We start from the raw sequence: 15572 nt of genomic DNA, 5'->3' as shown, positions 1-15572 counted from the left end.
CATATATAGTCACCGTTGTACACTACGCAGTGAGCAGCTAAAAGCGAAAATGATTCGCACCAAATTAAAAAGATCAATTGATCCGATCAATGTGCTCTTCCATCAACAAATTCCAAAAAGAAAAGAGCAAAAAAGAAATCTCAGGTTTGGTTTTAGGAATAGCCGAACGCGGGGGTCGAACCCGCAGCCTTAAGATTAAGAGTCTTACGCTCTACCGATTGAGCTAGCCCGGCCGGGCTGTTAGAATAGGCAGCCCTATTACGCTACATGAGCCAAAACCATTGATCGCTAATTGTCCCCGACTTCCCGCATCTCCCTTAGTGTCCATGACTTCAGTCAAAACACTTATTCATGGAGCTCGAGTCGGCAGGTCCAACCTCTAGCCAACATGGAAAACAAGCCGCATGCTTAAACTGCCGACGGAGCAAGATCCGCTGCAACCGCCAGGCAGGCGAGTCCAGCTGCGAGAAATGTAAGCAAACCAATGCGGAGTGTATTGTGCCCAACCATCATCTGGGTCGACAAAAGGGGGTAAAAAAGTGAGTCGAGTCACGTAAGGTTGTGGAGTATAATAAAATACTGACTGGAGCTTAGCAAACGAAAAGGCCTGGAGAAAGCGATACATCAGATCGAACAGGCAATTAAGCGGCCGAAGGTCGACTCTGCTAGTGACGATGAGGCCCAAAGAGCCATTTCGGTCCTCCAGGATCTCCTTGGTCAAGCCCGGGGCCAGTTAGTGCAAAATGAGCATGAGCATGAGCGTCGCTTCTCAGAGACATCAGATCACCCGCGCATGACGTCTCCGCGTGATATTCAAGCGGAGGATGGTCTTACTCTGGATGATGCGGAAAATCCTCTGCAGCTGCTTGCTAGAGCTTCAAATCTTCAGATTTCGCCAGTTGGGACGCGGCGTGCGCCAGTATCTCCACTGCCGTTGTCAGAGGGCCCGTCATTATATCAGAACACTTCCCAGGGAGAACAGGCCGCCAAATCCTTTTTTGTTCCCGCGGGAGCGAATCTAGATGTTGGACCTGATATGGATCCTATTGGGTTGGGCTTGGTCACATTTGATGAGTCGGAGTCCTTATTCTCGTTGTAAGTAGTCTGGTCTTTATTGTTAAACATATCTAAATGATAACTGACAAACCAAGCTTCTATCAACATCTCGCACATACTCGATGGGGCCTCGATCCCTTGATACATACCCCATCCTTTGTGCGGTCCCAGTCGGCTTTTCTATTTACTTCGATAATGGCAGGCGCAGCCCTATTTTTGCCGTCTGCGTCTGCTTTATCTAAGAGGTTATCAAGGCATTGCAAATGGCTTGCGAAGCGAGTGATCACACAACGCTATAAATCTGTTGAGATTGTTCTGGCTTTCATGGTGAACGTTCCATGGATGTCTCCAGGCGATAGACTAGGAGACGATGATACTTGCTCCTATATTGCCATGGCCCTCACTGTTGCTCTTGACTTATCTTTGAACAAGATTATCTCGCCATCTTCAAGCTTTGACCAAGAACTTATGAATCGCCTGGCGCGAGCAGAGTGCATCGACGCTAAGAGGGCTTTACACATGGATGGATTTCATGATATTGACCCGTCCTCGGAATGGGGCGTTAGGCTGTTGCGAAGACGGGAAAGAGCTTGGATTGCGTTGTATGTCGTTGAGAGAGGGTACGTTTTCCCCTAGTGGTGCATTTGAGTCTGACACTAACTTGTTCAGTGTTTGTCTCGCGCGTGGCCGAAGCTATACGGTCCCTTCAACAACGCTCATCGAAAACTGCGATCGTTGGCACCTTTCCAACATTGCAGACCCGCGTGACGGTCCTATGAGTTCCGTGGCAGTTCTTCGAAGGGACCTTGTAGGTGCCCTCCCGAGTCTCAAAATCCATCAGAGATGCCCGTATCAGGCTATTAATTCCATTCTAACGATTTCAGGACGGACTATTTCAGAATGTTAAATCAAGCTGTGATAATTATCGCATCGTTGATACCGGCTCGGAGGCTGCTCAGTCGTATGATATTATGTCTTGATGAATATCATTTATATACTGACCATATCACAGGATCAAGAAAACCATTCAAACTTTCTACGAGCGGTGGTATGCAACATGGGCCTTGTCAATTGGGGAAGGAGACAGTAAGCATATACCAGACATTGATTGACTCATTATTAACCATTCAAGCACGCTCTCTACCCCCCTACGTCGAGATTCTTGTCACGCATACTCAATTATCCACATACGGTGGTGTCATCAACCACCGAACAGCTCCAATCGAAGTGAAACGTTTCTTCCGAGCCGCCGGTCTATCATCTGCACTGAACGTCCTACGAGCAGCCATCCAGGGCGAATCTCGCCTGAAATCAATGCCAAACAACACCGTCATAATGATCTCCTTCGCCGCCTGCTCCGCCCTCAGTCTCAGCGTAACACCCGGCGACAGCAAATCCAGTCTAGCACCAAGCGTCCGAAACCTCATCGAAGAGACAGCCGGCGTCCTAGAGAGAATCGGCGCAACACCAAGTCACCGAAGCGGCGCCTCCGTGCTGTACGGGAGGTTCTTGCGTGAGTTGATCCGGCGCGCACCAGCCTTCCCTCTCCAATCCCGAGGAAATCTAGGTGAAGTCCATCCATCCGAGGCATTTCAGTCTGCATGTCTGGATGATCGTCCGCTGCCAGTGGCAATACCTGAGGACCTCTGGTTCGAGCCTTTGCAATTCTCTGCTATGTCTGATGATCAGATCGTCGATGCAGTCAATCGGGCGGGCACGGCGTTTGGTGCGTCGATCCCGGATGTGCCTCTTGATGATATGCTTAATTGGGATTGGCTCGACTCTGCCAATGCGGATTTCAATCTTCAGTAGTTTCTCTTGCCTTGATCTGATCAGACATTGGTTTTCTGAACTTATTCTTATTATCGGCTTCAATATATATCTTGATACCCTTTCGTTTAGCATATCATCCTTGAGGGCCATTTTGGCCAACATCATCGTCCTCTCTCACAAGTATGAAGGAGTCACATCTTCAACCATACGATTTTTTATACACAATCCCTACTGTGATCAATTGGCATAAACATTACAGTTGAAACGCGCAAACCTCACAAACGAATCAAAAGAGCTTAAGTCTAAACCTGAGAGGCCTGAGGAAGGCCATGTCGCGCCCATCTCTACAATGGTTTCCAATGCGGGTTCTTTGACAGAGCAGAGTAATGTCGGCAACGTGCGGGTATTTAGGGGAAGCTGAGGCTGTTCAAGAAGTAGTGGGCCGATTAAGGGTCTGTTGATATTGATGTTTAGTGGATACCCATGACGTCATAGATAATACACACGGGGAACCTTCGGAGGCGCTCGGCATCTAGAAGTAGCCCCGACCAATGCCGTCGATGATATAACAACGCGATGATTTCATTTTTGCCTTCTTTCTTCTTTCTTTAGATCTAAACAATCACAAGCTATGTCGGCTCTTAGGATATCTACTACTTTGTCGCGTAAAGCGCTCACTGCGTGTCGACCGCGACTGTTCATTGGTGTCCGCGCCAGCGTGCGCCCCCTGCAGCCATTCAGTACCAGCACCACTAGATACTCCCTAACCACACCATCAGCAACTCTCGCACCTAAGATCGATCGCAGCCGCTCAAAGCTATACAAAGATGCCGATGCCGCCGTTGCCGATATCAAGAGTGGATCGACGATCCTTAGCTCTGGGTTCGGTCTTTGCGGAGTCGCCGGTATGTGGATGAATAAATAACCCGCGTGAGAACTACGAAGCTGATATGCAGTGTAGAAACCATCATCAATGCTATGCACCGTCGGGGCGCTGATCAATTGCACTCCCTGACGGCCATTTCTAACAATGCCGGTTCCGCGGCGGGAGGCCTTTCGATACTCTCGAAGAATGGCCAGATCAACCGTCTGATCCTTTCATACCTCGGGAACAATAAGGCGTTGGAGAAGAAGTACTTGACGGGACACACGGCTATTGAGCTCTGTCCACAGGGTACTTTGGCTGAACGTCTTCGTGCTGGGGGTGCTGGCATTCCGGCTTTCTATACCCCGACTGGAGCCCGTATGTATAGCTTCTCTTATGTTTCTTGATATTCGTCGCTGATAAGAGAAGACACTTTTATTCAGGAGGGAAAAATCCCCGTTCGCATGGATGAGTCTGGTAAAGTTCTGGAGTCTGGCAAGGCGCGCGAGACCCGAGAGTTCAACGGCAAGACATATCTCATGGAAGAAGCCTTGACCGGAGATGTAGCTATTCTCAGAGCCTGGAAGGTGGACGAGGCTGGTAACTGCGTGTTCCGGTAAGTTTATGTACCAGTCTGTGTCCTAGAATTGGATACTAACATTGATTAGATATACTACCAAAGCATTTGGCCCTATCATGGCCAAAGCCGCAACATTGACTATTGTGGAGGCCGAGAACATCGTCCCAGTTGGCGCTATTGATGCTAATGATGTGGACCTGCCGGGTATCTACGTGGATCGGATCGTTCCTGCCACGGACGACAAGCACATTGAAAACAAGAAGTTGCGCCAGGAGCCCTCTGTAGCTGGGCCTACTAAAAGTGCGGCTCAGCTTCAGAGAGAACTGATTGCTCGTCGGGCGGCTAAGGAGCTTAAACCGGGATTCTACGTGAATCTGGGCGTTGGTATTCCCACGTTGGCACCATCGTTCTTGCCAAAGGACGTGAAGGTCTGGATCCAGTCGGAGAATGGTATCTTGGGAATGGTAAGTTTCTACGTCTTTTTTACGTAGGCCATTCTAACAATATTCAGGGTGATTATCCCACGGAGGAAACACTGGATCCGTAAGTTGTTCCCAGATGTGATGATCTGAACTTTCCCTAACTCAGACCAGCGATATTATCAATGCCGGAAAAGAGACCGTTACCTTGGTTCCTGGAGCCGCCACATTCGACAGCGCCGAGTCCTTCGGCATGATTCGCGGAGGCCATGTAGATGTGTCTATTCTTGGTGCGCTGCAAGTGAGTGCCAATGGCGACCTGGCCAACTATATGATTCCCGGCAAGATATTCAAGGGTATGGGAGGAGCAATGGATTTGATCTCGAACCCGGACAAGACCAAGATCGTGGTTGCCACGAGCCATGTCGCTAAAGATGGAACGTCTAAGATTGTACAAAAGTGCACTCTGCCGTTGACTGGTGCCAAGGTTGTTAGCACCATCATTACAAACCTGGTAAGTGCGACGACCCTGATTGATTGCCAACCAAAACTGACAAAAGTACAGTGTGTCTTCCAGGTGAACCGGGCCACCGGAGAACTCACACTGACGGAGCTTGCTCCGGGTGTTGAGGTGGAAGAAGTACAAAGCAAGACGGATGCCAAGTTCACCGTTGCCGATACACTTGAGATCATGGAATAAAGTCACTCCGACACCGAGCATGATATGAGACAAAGAGCGTTCTTTTCTCGTGTCTCCTATAAATAGCCTGTACATCCTTTATTTATTCCTTCGCTTAATTTCGAAGTTATACAATCCCACCATAATTAGGCAGACGTATTTTGGGGTGGACCCGATAAGCCTCATAAAATAAGCTTAGCCGGTGCCCAGCCCTTGGAAAAAGCTTGTCCTTTTTCTTTCCCTCCCAACATGGCCTTTGATCCATCTGCTCTAGAGCCTATTCCGGAGCATGAAGCATTTATCTTAGTCGATCTCGAAGTGAGAAATACATCGCCCTACATGAAGCCCAGACGACCCTCTTTCTCGATTTTGAAATGCTCGCACCCAGAATGCATTGCATATCCACGCTCTAAGAGAGCCATTTTCTGTCGCGTAGTGCAGCGACCTCTCTGGGCACTGATTTTCGTCTTGTGCGTACCTGCTGCCCAAGTCTACACCCCGTCGTGATTTGTTGGCCGTTGGATTGTGTTCCCCACACCTGACTCGTTGTGCTTGTTGGTGCTAACAATGTCTCACTGCAGCGGTATCATCAATCTCTTCATCGTTGCATGGCAATGGGTTTTTTATCTCTTTCGACATGACACCTCGTTGGCTATTTTCCCCGGGGAACGCCACTCAAGGTTTTCCGACTGGTCTACCAACGGTGTCATCCCTGTACCATGCCACTCGCACAACGATTACTGGCGCCACATTCCCCTACGCTCAGCACTTCGTGCAGGCTGTATCAGCGTCGAGGCTGACGTCTGGCCATGGGGAAATGACATTCTAGTCGGCCATTCACGTTCCACAGTCCACCGGGGCACATTGCAGAGCCTCTATCTTGACCCGCTGCTGAAGATACTCGACACACACAATGCACCGCCTTCCCGAAGCTGGCCGCACGTCATGAATCAGGAAATAGTCGGGGTGTTTCCTAATGACCCAAAGCAGACTGTGACCTTGCTGGTTGATTGCAAAACCGATGGTGATCGCACCTTGCCGCTTCTTGTTGAGCAGCTGAACCCGTTTCGTGAAAAGGGCTATCTGACTCACTTCAATGGCTCTGATATCGTATACGGCCCAGTTACTATCGTTGCCAGTGGAGATGTGCCTTTTCACCTACTGTTGGAGAACACAACCTACCGCGACGTCTTCTTTGATGCACCTCTTGGCAACTTGACCTTTCCCACCGAGATAACGGCAAACGACAACAAACCAATGGACTCTACCTATAACCCATCCAACAGCTATTATGCATCAGCAGACTTCCGCAAGGTTATCGGGCCTCTTTCTCTTAGTCGTCTGTCAGATATCCAGCTTGCTATTCTTCGGAGCCAAGTATTTGAAGCTCACAAGTTGGGACTGAAGGTGCGGTACTGGGGAACTCCCACCTGGCCCATTGGACTGCGGAATCATGTTTGGAATGTACTTGTGCATGAGGGTGTGGACGTGTTAAATACAGATGATTTGCGTGGTGCAACTAAGCAGGACTGGAAGCCTCATCACTGGTGGCAGTGGTGGGTATGAGATGATTTATGCAGAATAATGCGTTGAATTCTAAAAATTAAGCTTGCTACAATTACCCAGAACCAGAATCAGTATATTGTAGAGCACATCAATATGTCTATAGACAACATTGCCATCATAGAACCATCATGAACTCCGGGTTACGATCATCATTATACCCTGCGTATTGATCATACTTACCCTGCCTTTTGTCTCGATTGATCTTTGCACAGTAGAGCACATTAAACAGGATCCTATGTAAATCAGCGATCGCCCTTGACCCAATAATGATAAATACACCCACATAAACCATGCAAACACCAACAAACCAAGGATAATGGTATGTCCACGGTGGAAGAGGGGTCCATCTCTAGATGGATAGTTGAAAGCTATAGTGATGTCAGTGATCTAGAAATAAATTCAGTGTGGGCAACTTACTCGAAACGAATCCTCCAGCATTTGCAATTGCCAGCTGCAGCGCCGATGTAGTGGCTCTTTTGTAATGTCCCGCAGAGTTGTTCGACAACCACACCAAGATGCACGGCACACTAGCGTATTGGCCAGTTGCCATGAGGAAGGTCATGCCGTATTGAACGCGAGGGGAGTTAATGTTGGCGATGGCTGCATATCCAATGATGGCGATTGGGAGGGTGAAGAGCATCACCACGCCTCGCAGACGGAGACGATCAGAGATGATGGCGACAACGACTGAAAAACTGTGTGAGTATTTGATGAAATTCAAAGGTGCTCTGTAGACAAACCTGTAATTACGGCTGCGACAGCATAAGGTATCACAGACCACAACTGAACCTCGTTGGCATCTTTGGCAAAACCGAGGTTTTTGATAATTGTTGGCAGCTAAAACCGTCAGTGCTTGAGGCCGATGTAAAAATAGGGAAGTCATACAAACAAGCCAAAGGAGTATAGCCCAGAGAGAATGGCAAAGTACGCCGAGGCAGAGAGCCACACTTGTAGATCTAGCACACCTCGACGGACTTCGGACCATCTGAACGATTCTGCCTCCGAGGATCTGTTTAGGTTAGCCAAGCTTTCCCATCCAACGGGTCAGAAAAGCTTACCCTTCTAGTGACCCGGGATTATCAAGCATTAGCCTTTTACCTCCGAATTCCTTTTCCTCTGCAGTTAAAAAAGATGCAGATTCCAAGCTATTTGGAAGAACGAAGAAACTCGACACCCCGGAGACAAACGTCTAATCAACAGTCAGACAGCATTTTGTTTTTGATAGCAATTACCTTCACATACCAAAAGTCCCTCGATAATCAAAATCCAGCGCCAACCTTGTATGCCTCCTCGAGGACCGATTTCGGCTAGTCCACGAGCGAGAAGTCCTAGTTCGTTACTATCGCCGAAAACCAGTGAGATTGATGAATATTTACCTCCAAATGCGCCCGACAGGGAAGCAGCTGTGTAGAACAAGCCGATCCGCAGAGCCAAATCGCCTCGTCGATAGAAAGAAGATAGATATAAAACCTTTCCTTTTGTTAGTTAACTATGTCAATTTCATTCAACATTGGAAACATACCATGCCAGGGAGAAGACCTCCCTCCGCGATACCCAGCAAAGCCCGAACGACGACAAAACCAGCAAAATTCTGTACAAATCCTAGGCACATGGTAATGATACCCCAAATAGCCGTCAGGAACGGCAGCCAAATCTTCGGCGATGCTTTTTTGAGTACTAGATTACTCGGCAGTTCGCTTTATATCAATTAGCCTCTGACGTGGGGGTCCAACAGAACACAACGCACCTGCAAATATAGGTGAGATAGAACACAGCCAGGCCGATATCATACTGATGGTCTGTGATAGAAAGGTCCGCTTCCAAGCCGAGAATCTTCGCATTACCGACATTGGTCCTGTCTAAAAATGACATGAGGAAAAGCAGGGCTAGGATAGGAAGAATACTGGAAAATTTAGCAAGCGCATGGTAATTGTAATGCTTGAACTGACTGTATATCCAACTTCCACAATACCCTCCGTGTCAACTTCTGTTGATGTTCAAGGTCGTAATGTCGGTCGAGGGGACCTGACTTCGCCTCTTCCAGCTCTGATACTGTGGACTTGGGTTGGTCCATGGCGACTTGGATTGTTGCTTGGAGTACGAATGATATTATTCTCCTGTACTGTCCGCAGCGTAGGATGGGGAGAAAATAGGAAAATAATGGAAAGAAATAGCCCAGAAACAGTCAGAGAGAGACACTTCGGTGGGCATTTCTGAGTCCGACCTCCTCACCAGCCCGCAGATCCTCACCAATGACAGAGCTTCCATAAGATCGCGTCTGGATGTTTTGTTTCCCCGTATTCCCCGGATTTCGACGTGTTCCCCACCTGTAATATTACCGAAATGTTTAAGTAATTTACTGTCTTATTACCACCCTCCCGGTATTTATCGGTGCTCACTTCTGGGTTCCGTTCCCGAAGCTCCCGAGGTCGGGAACACAATTGGTCTTTAGCAAATCCTGTATTTAATGGCAAGACATCCACATTCAGAGCACAAGAGCTCATCATCCGAAATGTCTAAACTTTCACCTAGCCTCAAGGCATTAATCAAGGCCCCTGCTGCCCGGCCATCCACCATTCCTGCGCCAGCAAACATAACCTCGGTCTACCAAAAGATCCAACAGACCGCACAATCCAAACAGCTCTCGCAGCCATCATGGGTCGCACTATCAGTGAGTCGATTCATTCAATTAAGATTGAACGCAATCTAACAAATGCCAGACTGCAGCAACGATAACCATGAACTCCCCTGAGTCCCTCGCAGCCCTCTACGAACTAGCCAGCACCAACCCGAACAAGCAAGTCGAGACGGCCGAGCTCATGCGCGAGGTCGGTCTAAAATGCATTAGTTTCAACGGTATCCCACGCACCATAAACTGCCTCAACGCCTTGAAAGCCAGCCTTCCAGATTCAGTCACCAGCCAGCTCTCCCGCACCCCCACCCGCATCCCCACCCCGGAGAATATCACCGCGATCAGCGAGCGCGGCCTTGCGCTCTGGAATTCCATCTATCGGCCATTCGAGAAGAAGCTATTCAATAAACTAGCTGACTCACACCCCGATCTGCCGGTGCACATCCTGTACAACAACTACGGCGCCCTGTTGTCTGATCCTGAGCGTAGCACTGGCGCGTCCGTTGGGCGGATCCTGACGTCTGTTGTTGCTGTCTCGTGCTTGCGCGCTCAGTCTGGCGTTGCACCCCAAGTCACCTCGCACTTGTTTGGGTTGCGCAAGGCGATCGAGGATGGCTCGTGGGCGACTGATGTCGAGGGGGAAGAGGCTGCGCGCTGGTTGGCTAGCGATGAGGGGAATACGTGGATTTTGGATAGTGTCGATGCCATCGTTGATGCTATTAGCCAGGGCGCTGGATCGAACTTTGCTCCTGGAAGCGCGAAGCTGTAAATCTATAGAGGCTTTATATCACGTAACTTCAATAATATGAGTTCAAAGTTGAAGAGCCAAGGCCTCTCTGTGTGGAGTATGGAGAGAATTCGTCCGTGCGGGCGAGGCGACCATACACTGCGCTCGTTCTTTTCGGGCAGGAAATTGATTCGAGGTAAAGCTGCATGTCTGTCTGACGAGAACCCGTGGGTGTTCAGCACTTGGCAAATAAACTGTAAGTATTAGTTGGGAAAACCCCACGCAGGTGTTCGTCTTAATTCCGTGCTCAGCAGAATTCCTGCGCCAAGACGCAGTGAGCTGGCCTTCCAACCACACTTGCAGACCATTCCACCAATTGCAGTGATATTTCCGTGACTGCGCAGCACAAGCTGCATAACTGAGTCAGAAGATACGATTATCACGAATTCGATTTCGTTATCACATATACTAGAAGACCGTTTTGACCCGCTCGTGCATACCCTACGTGTTTGTGGCGCGAAATAAGTGATGCTGTCACTGACACTTAAACCCATCATGTCAGTTCAATTTGTTGCCGGGCAATGGCGCCTGCGATTCGCGAGGTCACCCAGACAGTAATCGAAGCAGACACCACTTTCGTGTCAGTCATTACTCTGGGGAACACCAAGTCATGGCCAACGTCGAACCTGGTGACATTGACGGTGACCACTCCATTCACGACTGTCATCGAGGTGGTCAATATAGCAGCAACTCCTGCGCCCGAGCAAATAAACTCGACCAAAAGCAATGGACTGTCAGATGAAAGCAAAGGTGCAATAGCGGGGTCTATCCTCGGCGCTACAGTCTTTCTACTGCTCTTATACTATCTTTATCTATGTCGTTTGCAGTCCCGGGCATCGACAAAGCGAACCGCCAAAGTTCTACCTGATACGGAAGACCCTACACCTCCAGATCCTCCTACTGACGATCAACTGTCGAAGAAAAAGAAGACGGTTACTATATCGTCTGATCTTCCTCGATACTCAGGCTCGAAAAATACCAAGTTGAACATCTCACCTCTTGTGAGAATCTCAACAGAAATGAACTTGAAGACTGGGTTCGAGACAAGAGAAGGAAGATTAGGCCGAAGGGTTCGCTTCATGATTCGAGAACGGGAGAAACAGAAACCAAGGAAGAAGCGCCGGAGATCTCACCGGCGTCGAAGCAAACGCAAAGGAACGAAGACAGATGATACGAAGTGAAGGGAGGGAGAACATAGTCTTGTGTACATAATTTATACTAGTATTATGGAGTGTTTCCTGGAAGATAAGCTTCAACCATTCAGCCAGTCAACGTCTCGGGAATCAGCACTTCGGCGAGTGGAGTTTCGGCGATCTCTCGGAGACCTGCCCTCTTCGGACACCCGAACGCATTCGGCAACAGGGCCGTCGGACGGGTCGTAAGTTGTGATCAATAATTTAACACTTGACTCAATTCTCTATAAACCTCGGCTATTACTATATTAGGCAATTTTCTAGAAACAAAATATTTGATCGGTCATCTTCCCCACCACCCCTGGCTTTGTAAAGCCCAACGCAACCAAATTCTTCTTAGTGGCATTGACCATTCCGGGCGGCCCACATAGCATCACCTTAGTGTCCGGCGAAGGCGCAGGGAGCTGCTTTGCCAGAACTGCCTGGTCCACGTATCCCGATCCATAGGTCCAGCCCTCGGGCGCAGAGTCTAGCATATACCACAGCTTGAAGTTCTTCGGGTATTGGCGCGCGAAGCGTTCAAGCTCTTCGCGCAAGAGAATGTCAGACTCGCTGCGGTTCGCATAAACCAGACTAACCTCCGTCGTGTCGGTGTCATTCTCGCAAATCGCCCGGATAAGCTGGAACATGGGTGTGATGCCTGTGCCGCCGGCCACCATGCCGATCTTGCGACAAAGACCTTGCGTATAACGCATAGAGCCCTTGGGCCCGCGGAATTCGACTTCTTCGCCGACAGTCAAGCCGGCCAGATACTTCCCGCTCAATAAACCGTCGGGATAGCATTTGATCACGAGTTCAATGCGGCCCCGGTCGAGGTTGTTAGAGGTAGGGGTGTATGAGCGAGTAATACTCGCTCCGTCGACAACGGCTCTGATGGAGACGTGTTGGCCAATGGGTAGACCCAAAATACCTGTGGCGGTTGGCAGGGCAAAGACGAAACGGTAGACATTCGTTGCTAGTTCGGTCTTTTCAACGAGATGCAGGCGTTGATAATGTTGCGGGTCGAGGAAGCCGCGTGCCAGGTGCGGATCGACACGAAGCACCTTCTTTGACTTCTTATGAGGTGGGAACCGCATGAACCCGGAGTCGATCTTGGTGAATCTGCTGGCCTGTCGCGCTACCATTACACCCAGGACTGTGGAGATAGCAGAAGCGGCCAAGAAGCCGTTGATGAAGCCCCCGTGAGGTAGTCGTAGGTTCTTCAGTGGGTGAGGGATCAAGTGGGAGATGGCTCCCAGGCTCTTTGTGAGATTGTTTCTTTGGCTGATGAGGTAAAAGACTGGGGCCAGTCCACCCAAAGTGAAAGCGATCGTTTTGATGGTCGACGATGAGGAATTGGCCACTTCAGGTGCTTTTTGGGAGACCACACGCACTGTCTTAGGCTGGACGTACTGATGAGCATCCTTCAAAGTGCCCACCAGGAAGGGCTGCATGATCTCGCGGGCGTCTTCAGAATGCCCAACATCCTCATAGTCTGCTGTGGCATCAGTACCGGCTACCTCGAGGAGAACCTCTGGACCACCTGGGTGATCATGCAGATATTTTGTGAGGTCAAAGACTGTCGTAATGTTAGCACCGTCTTTTTGATTATTTAAGGGGAAGTTACCTTGTCCGTGGATCACCATCCAGGTATCACCCTTGGTGTTATGTGCTGCCACATCTTTCAATGTATACTCTGGCAGCTCGACCTTGAGCTCTTTTGTTTCTGGAACGGACATTGTGAATGAATGATTTTGCAAAAACCAAAAAGGACGGAGTCTTAATTTAATATCACGACGAGGACTCCGTACTGGAACATGGAATTATCACAATAGCCCACTTAGCACTTCCGGTATTTGCATAAAACGAGCCTACCAGCAAGGAGGGATTGAAAATGCCTCGGCATCTTGAAGAAAAATAATTAAAAAAAACCTCTATCTTGACGGTGGGGCCGTTTGAGACGGCACATTTCGCGCCAGTGCCATCGGCACAGCGAGTCCGAAATAACGTCCGCGCTATGTTGTATTCTCCTATTTTTGCAATCTGATGATACTGTGGATCCTAATTTGAGAAATATTTTGAACCGAGGCTCGCAGAGATATGCATCTGCTTCATTATGACATGAAAATGAGTCGGGATGCGCTTTCATGAATAGTGGAGTCAACTATGCAGTTTCAAATGGCCCAGATAATAAGATCCTTATAAATGTGAGGAGGGCCCTTCCAGAGAGAAAGAACACGTTATTATTCTCATTCCCATTTCACGATGGTTGCCAAAAATTTCCACTTGTTGGGCGAGGCTATCACCTCAGCTCGCCCAATCGAGGTAGAGACAACAGTCGACTACGAAGAACTTCAGCACCTTATTGCTGGTCAATTTGCCATCGTTGAGCCAAGTGGTAAGCATTTATCGCGTCGCCTCTGGTATCATCCTAACTCTCAAGTTAGGCATCGGATTTCAGTCAGAGGATTCGATCTTGTCCACCCCCTCTGAGATCCTTACCAACGAAGGGCCCATCGCCATCTCAATAGATGGTAAGGCAGTACGGGAGATTCCCGGTCCCAAGGGACTGCCATTCGTGGGAAACTTCTTCGAGATTTACCCCGATCACTTGGGAAACCACCAGCGTCTATTCGAACAATATGGACCTATCATTCAAACCACCAACATGGGCCGGACAGTCTACCACACCAATGACCCCGCGCTATCCGCAATTGTTTTTGCAGAATCTGATTTCTTCACCAAAAAAATCAACGAGGCACACCCTTTGTACCCGATCAAGAACCAACAGGCCGGTGTGTTTTTGGGTGACACCGATACACCTGAATGGCGTGCAGCACACAAGTTCCTCCCGCCAGCCCTGGGTCCGAAAGCAGTGCGTCACTACGCTCCCACTATGCAAGCAACCGTCGAGGACTCATTCAATGTGTTCGACGAGCTAGACGAGCGCGGCGAGGCTTGGAACGTCTACCCATATATGCTCAAGCTCGGTGCGCAGGCCGTGGGAAAGCTGGTTCTCGGTATGGACTTCAAGCATTTCTCTGCCGTGGATGCACCACCCCACGAACTGGTCTACCGAATTGCTGAGTCTTTGGAGCTGAACAAGAAGGTGACCGCCCGTGGTGATTGGTACGCCAAGTTGCCTTTCGGTGACCCGCAACGTCTACGGGACGCTCGCTATCGTATTATTGAGATGGTCAACGAGTCTATTCAAAATGCCTCTCGTAATGGCATCGAAGATCTCCCGTTGCAGGATGCTGCATTGCAGGCCTCCAACATGATTGGTAAGTTGAATGACTAGAAGTTGCAAGGCTTGAGCTAACGCCTAGGCAGATTATATTATTCGCGCAACCGATAACAAGGGCGAGAAATTGCCTAAGACCAGTCTGATGGAGGCCCTAGTGGTAGCCACGGGCGCTGGTTTCACAACTACCAGCTCATTGCTATCGTGGCTGCTTTATTCGGTAGTCAGCTATCCCGGCATGCAGGAGAGACTCCTACAGGAATTGATTGACAACGACATCGACGCCGATACCCCAATGACCGCAGATCTGACGGACCGTCTGGCATTCTTGGACAAGTTCATCAAAGAAACCCAGCGCCGTCATAACCCCTCATACCAGCCTGCGCGCACAGCCAAAGTCGACATGATTCTCCCAGGCGGATACAAGCTCTCCGAAGAATCCATCATCATCCCCGCCCTTCACCACATACACAACAATCCAGCAGTCTGGTCTAACCCAGCACGGTTTGACCCGGATCGTTGGGATACAGCGGAGGTCAAGAACCGTCATAAGACTGCGTATATCCCCTTCGCTGCCGGACCGCGCATGTGCATTGGGTTCAACTTTGCCTTACAGGAAGTCAAAGTGTTCTTGCCCAAGTTGTTATACCGGTACAAGTTCACGAAAGAGAATGATGGGGCAGTCGAGTATGATCCCATGTTCCAGTTGATCCGTCCTACCAACTTGTATGTGCGGGCGGAACGACGAGTGAAATGGCCTCCCAAGACTGAGCAGTGATTGAGAATATCCTTTGTACAT

At 49.3% G+C, this 15572-nt stretch overlaps 8 protein-coding genes across 8 annotated transcripts; 6 read left to right on the top strand and 2 right to left on the bottom strand.

Moving 5' to 3' along the window:
- Positions 1-351: 351 nt before the first annotated feature.
- Positions 352-2868, top strand: LCP9604111_6051 (Zn(II)2Cys6 transcription factor; the record flags this gene model as incomplete). Its single annotated transcript, XM_039073930.1, has 7 exons — positions 352-539; positions 595-1095; positions 1152-1676; positions 1726-1864; positions 1941-2017; positions 2069-2142; positions 2189-2868. 7 exons carry the CDS (start codon positions 352-354, stop codon positions 2866-2868), a joined length of 2184 nt encoding a protein of 727 aa, XP_038928086.1.
- Positions 2869-3460: 592 nt separating this feature from the next.
- Positions 3461-5393, top strand: LCP9604111_6050 (3-oxoacid CoA-transferase; the record flags this gene model as incomplete). The annotated part of the gene is made up of 7 exons (XM_039073929.1): positions 3461-3734; positions 3791-4072; positions 4124-4310; positions 4363-4738; positions 4786-4817; positions 4868-5207; positions 5259-5393. The coding sequence occupies 7 exons, from the start codon at positions 3461-3463 to the stop codon at positions 5391-5393; spliced, it is 1626 nt and encodes a 541-aa protein (XP_038928085.1).
- A 228-nt stretch (positions 5394-5621) lies between these two features.
- LCP9604111_6049 (phosphatidylinositol-specific phospholipase C/glycerophosphodiester phosphodiesterase family protein) lies at positions 5622-6938 on the top strand (the record flags this gene model as incomplete). Its single annotated transcript, XM_039073927.1, has 2 exons — positions 5622-5842; positions 5954-6938. 2 exons carry the CDS (start codon positions 5622-5624, stop codon positions 6936-6938), a joined length of 1206 nt encoding a protein of 401 aa, XP_038928084.1.
- A 115-nt stretch (positions 6939-7053) lies between these two features.
- Positions 7054-9012, bottom strand: LCP9604111_6048 (uncharacterized protein; the record flags this gene model as incomplete). Its single annotated transcript, XM_039073926.1, has 11 exons — positions 7054-7171; positions 7222-7306; positions 7356-7625; positions 7679-7775; positions 7824-7947; positions 7997-8127; positions 8181-8266; positions 8315-8408; positions 8461-8635; positions 8686-8841; positions 8888-9012. 11 exons carry the CDS (start codon positions 9010-9012, stop codon positions 7054-7056), a joined length of 1461 nt encoding a protein of 486 aa, XP_038928083.1.
- Positions 9013-9450: 438 nt separating this feature from the next.
- LCP9604111_6047 (uncharacterized protein) lies at positions 9451-10339 on the top strand (the record flags this gene model as incomplete). Its single annotated transcript, XM_039073925.1, has 2 exons — positions 9451-9609; positions 9659-10339. The coding sequence occupies 2 exons, from the start codon at positions 9451-9453 to the stop codon at positions 10337-10339; spliced, it is 840 nt and encodes a 279-aa protein (XP_038928082.1).
- Positions 10340-10878: 539 nt separating this feature from the next.
- LCP9604111_6046 (uncharacterized protein) lies at positions 10879-11538 on the top strand (the record flags this gene model as incomplete). Its single annotated transcript, XM_039073924.1, has 1 exon — positions 10879-11538. One exon carries the CDS (start codon positions 10879-10881, stop codon positions 11536-11538), a length of 660 nt encoding a protein of 219 aa, XP_038928081.1.
- Positions 11539-11810: 272 nt separating this feature from the next.
- On the bottom strand, positions 11811-13268 carry LCP9604111_6045 (putative cytochrome b5 reductase; the record flags this gene model as incomplete). Its single annotated transcript, XM_039073923.1, has 2 exons — positions 11811-13108; positions 13157-13268. 2 exons carry the CDS (start codon positions 13266-13268, stop codon positions 11811-11813), a joined length of 1410 nt encoding a protein of 469 aa, XP_038928080.1.
- A 526-nt stretch (positions 13269-13794) lies between these two features.
- On the top strand, positions 13795-15551 carry LCP9604111_6044 (cytochrome P450; the record flags this gene model as incomplete). Its single annotated transcript, XM_039073922.1, has 3 exons — positions 13795-13927; positions 13977-14813; positions 14863-15551. The coding sequence occupies 3 exons, from the start codon at positions 13795-13797 to the stop codon at positions 15549-15551; spliced, it is 1659 nt and encodes a 552-aa protein (XP_038928079.1).
- Between the last annotated feature and the right edge of the window lie 21 nt (positions 15552-15572).

The sequence above is a fragment of the Penicillium roqueforti genome (genome assembly GCF_015533775.1).
Source record: "Penicillium roqueforti strain LCP96 04111 chromosome Unknown scaffold_15, whole genome shotgun sequence".
Classification (NCBI taxonomy): Eukaryota; Fungi; Ascomycota; class Eurotiomycetes; order Eurotiales; family Aspergillaceae; genus Penicillium; species Penicillium roqueforti.
Note: the sequence above shows the minus strand (reverse complement) of the source record. Positions and strands in the feature narration are given on the sequence as shown.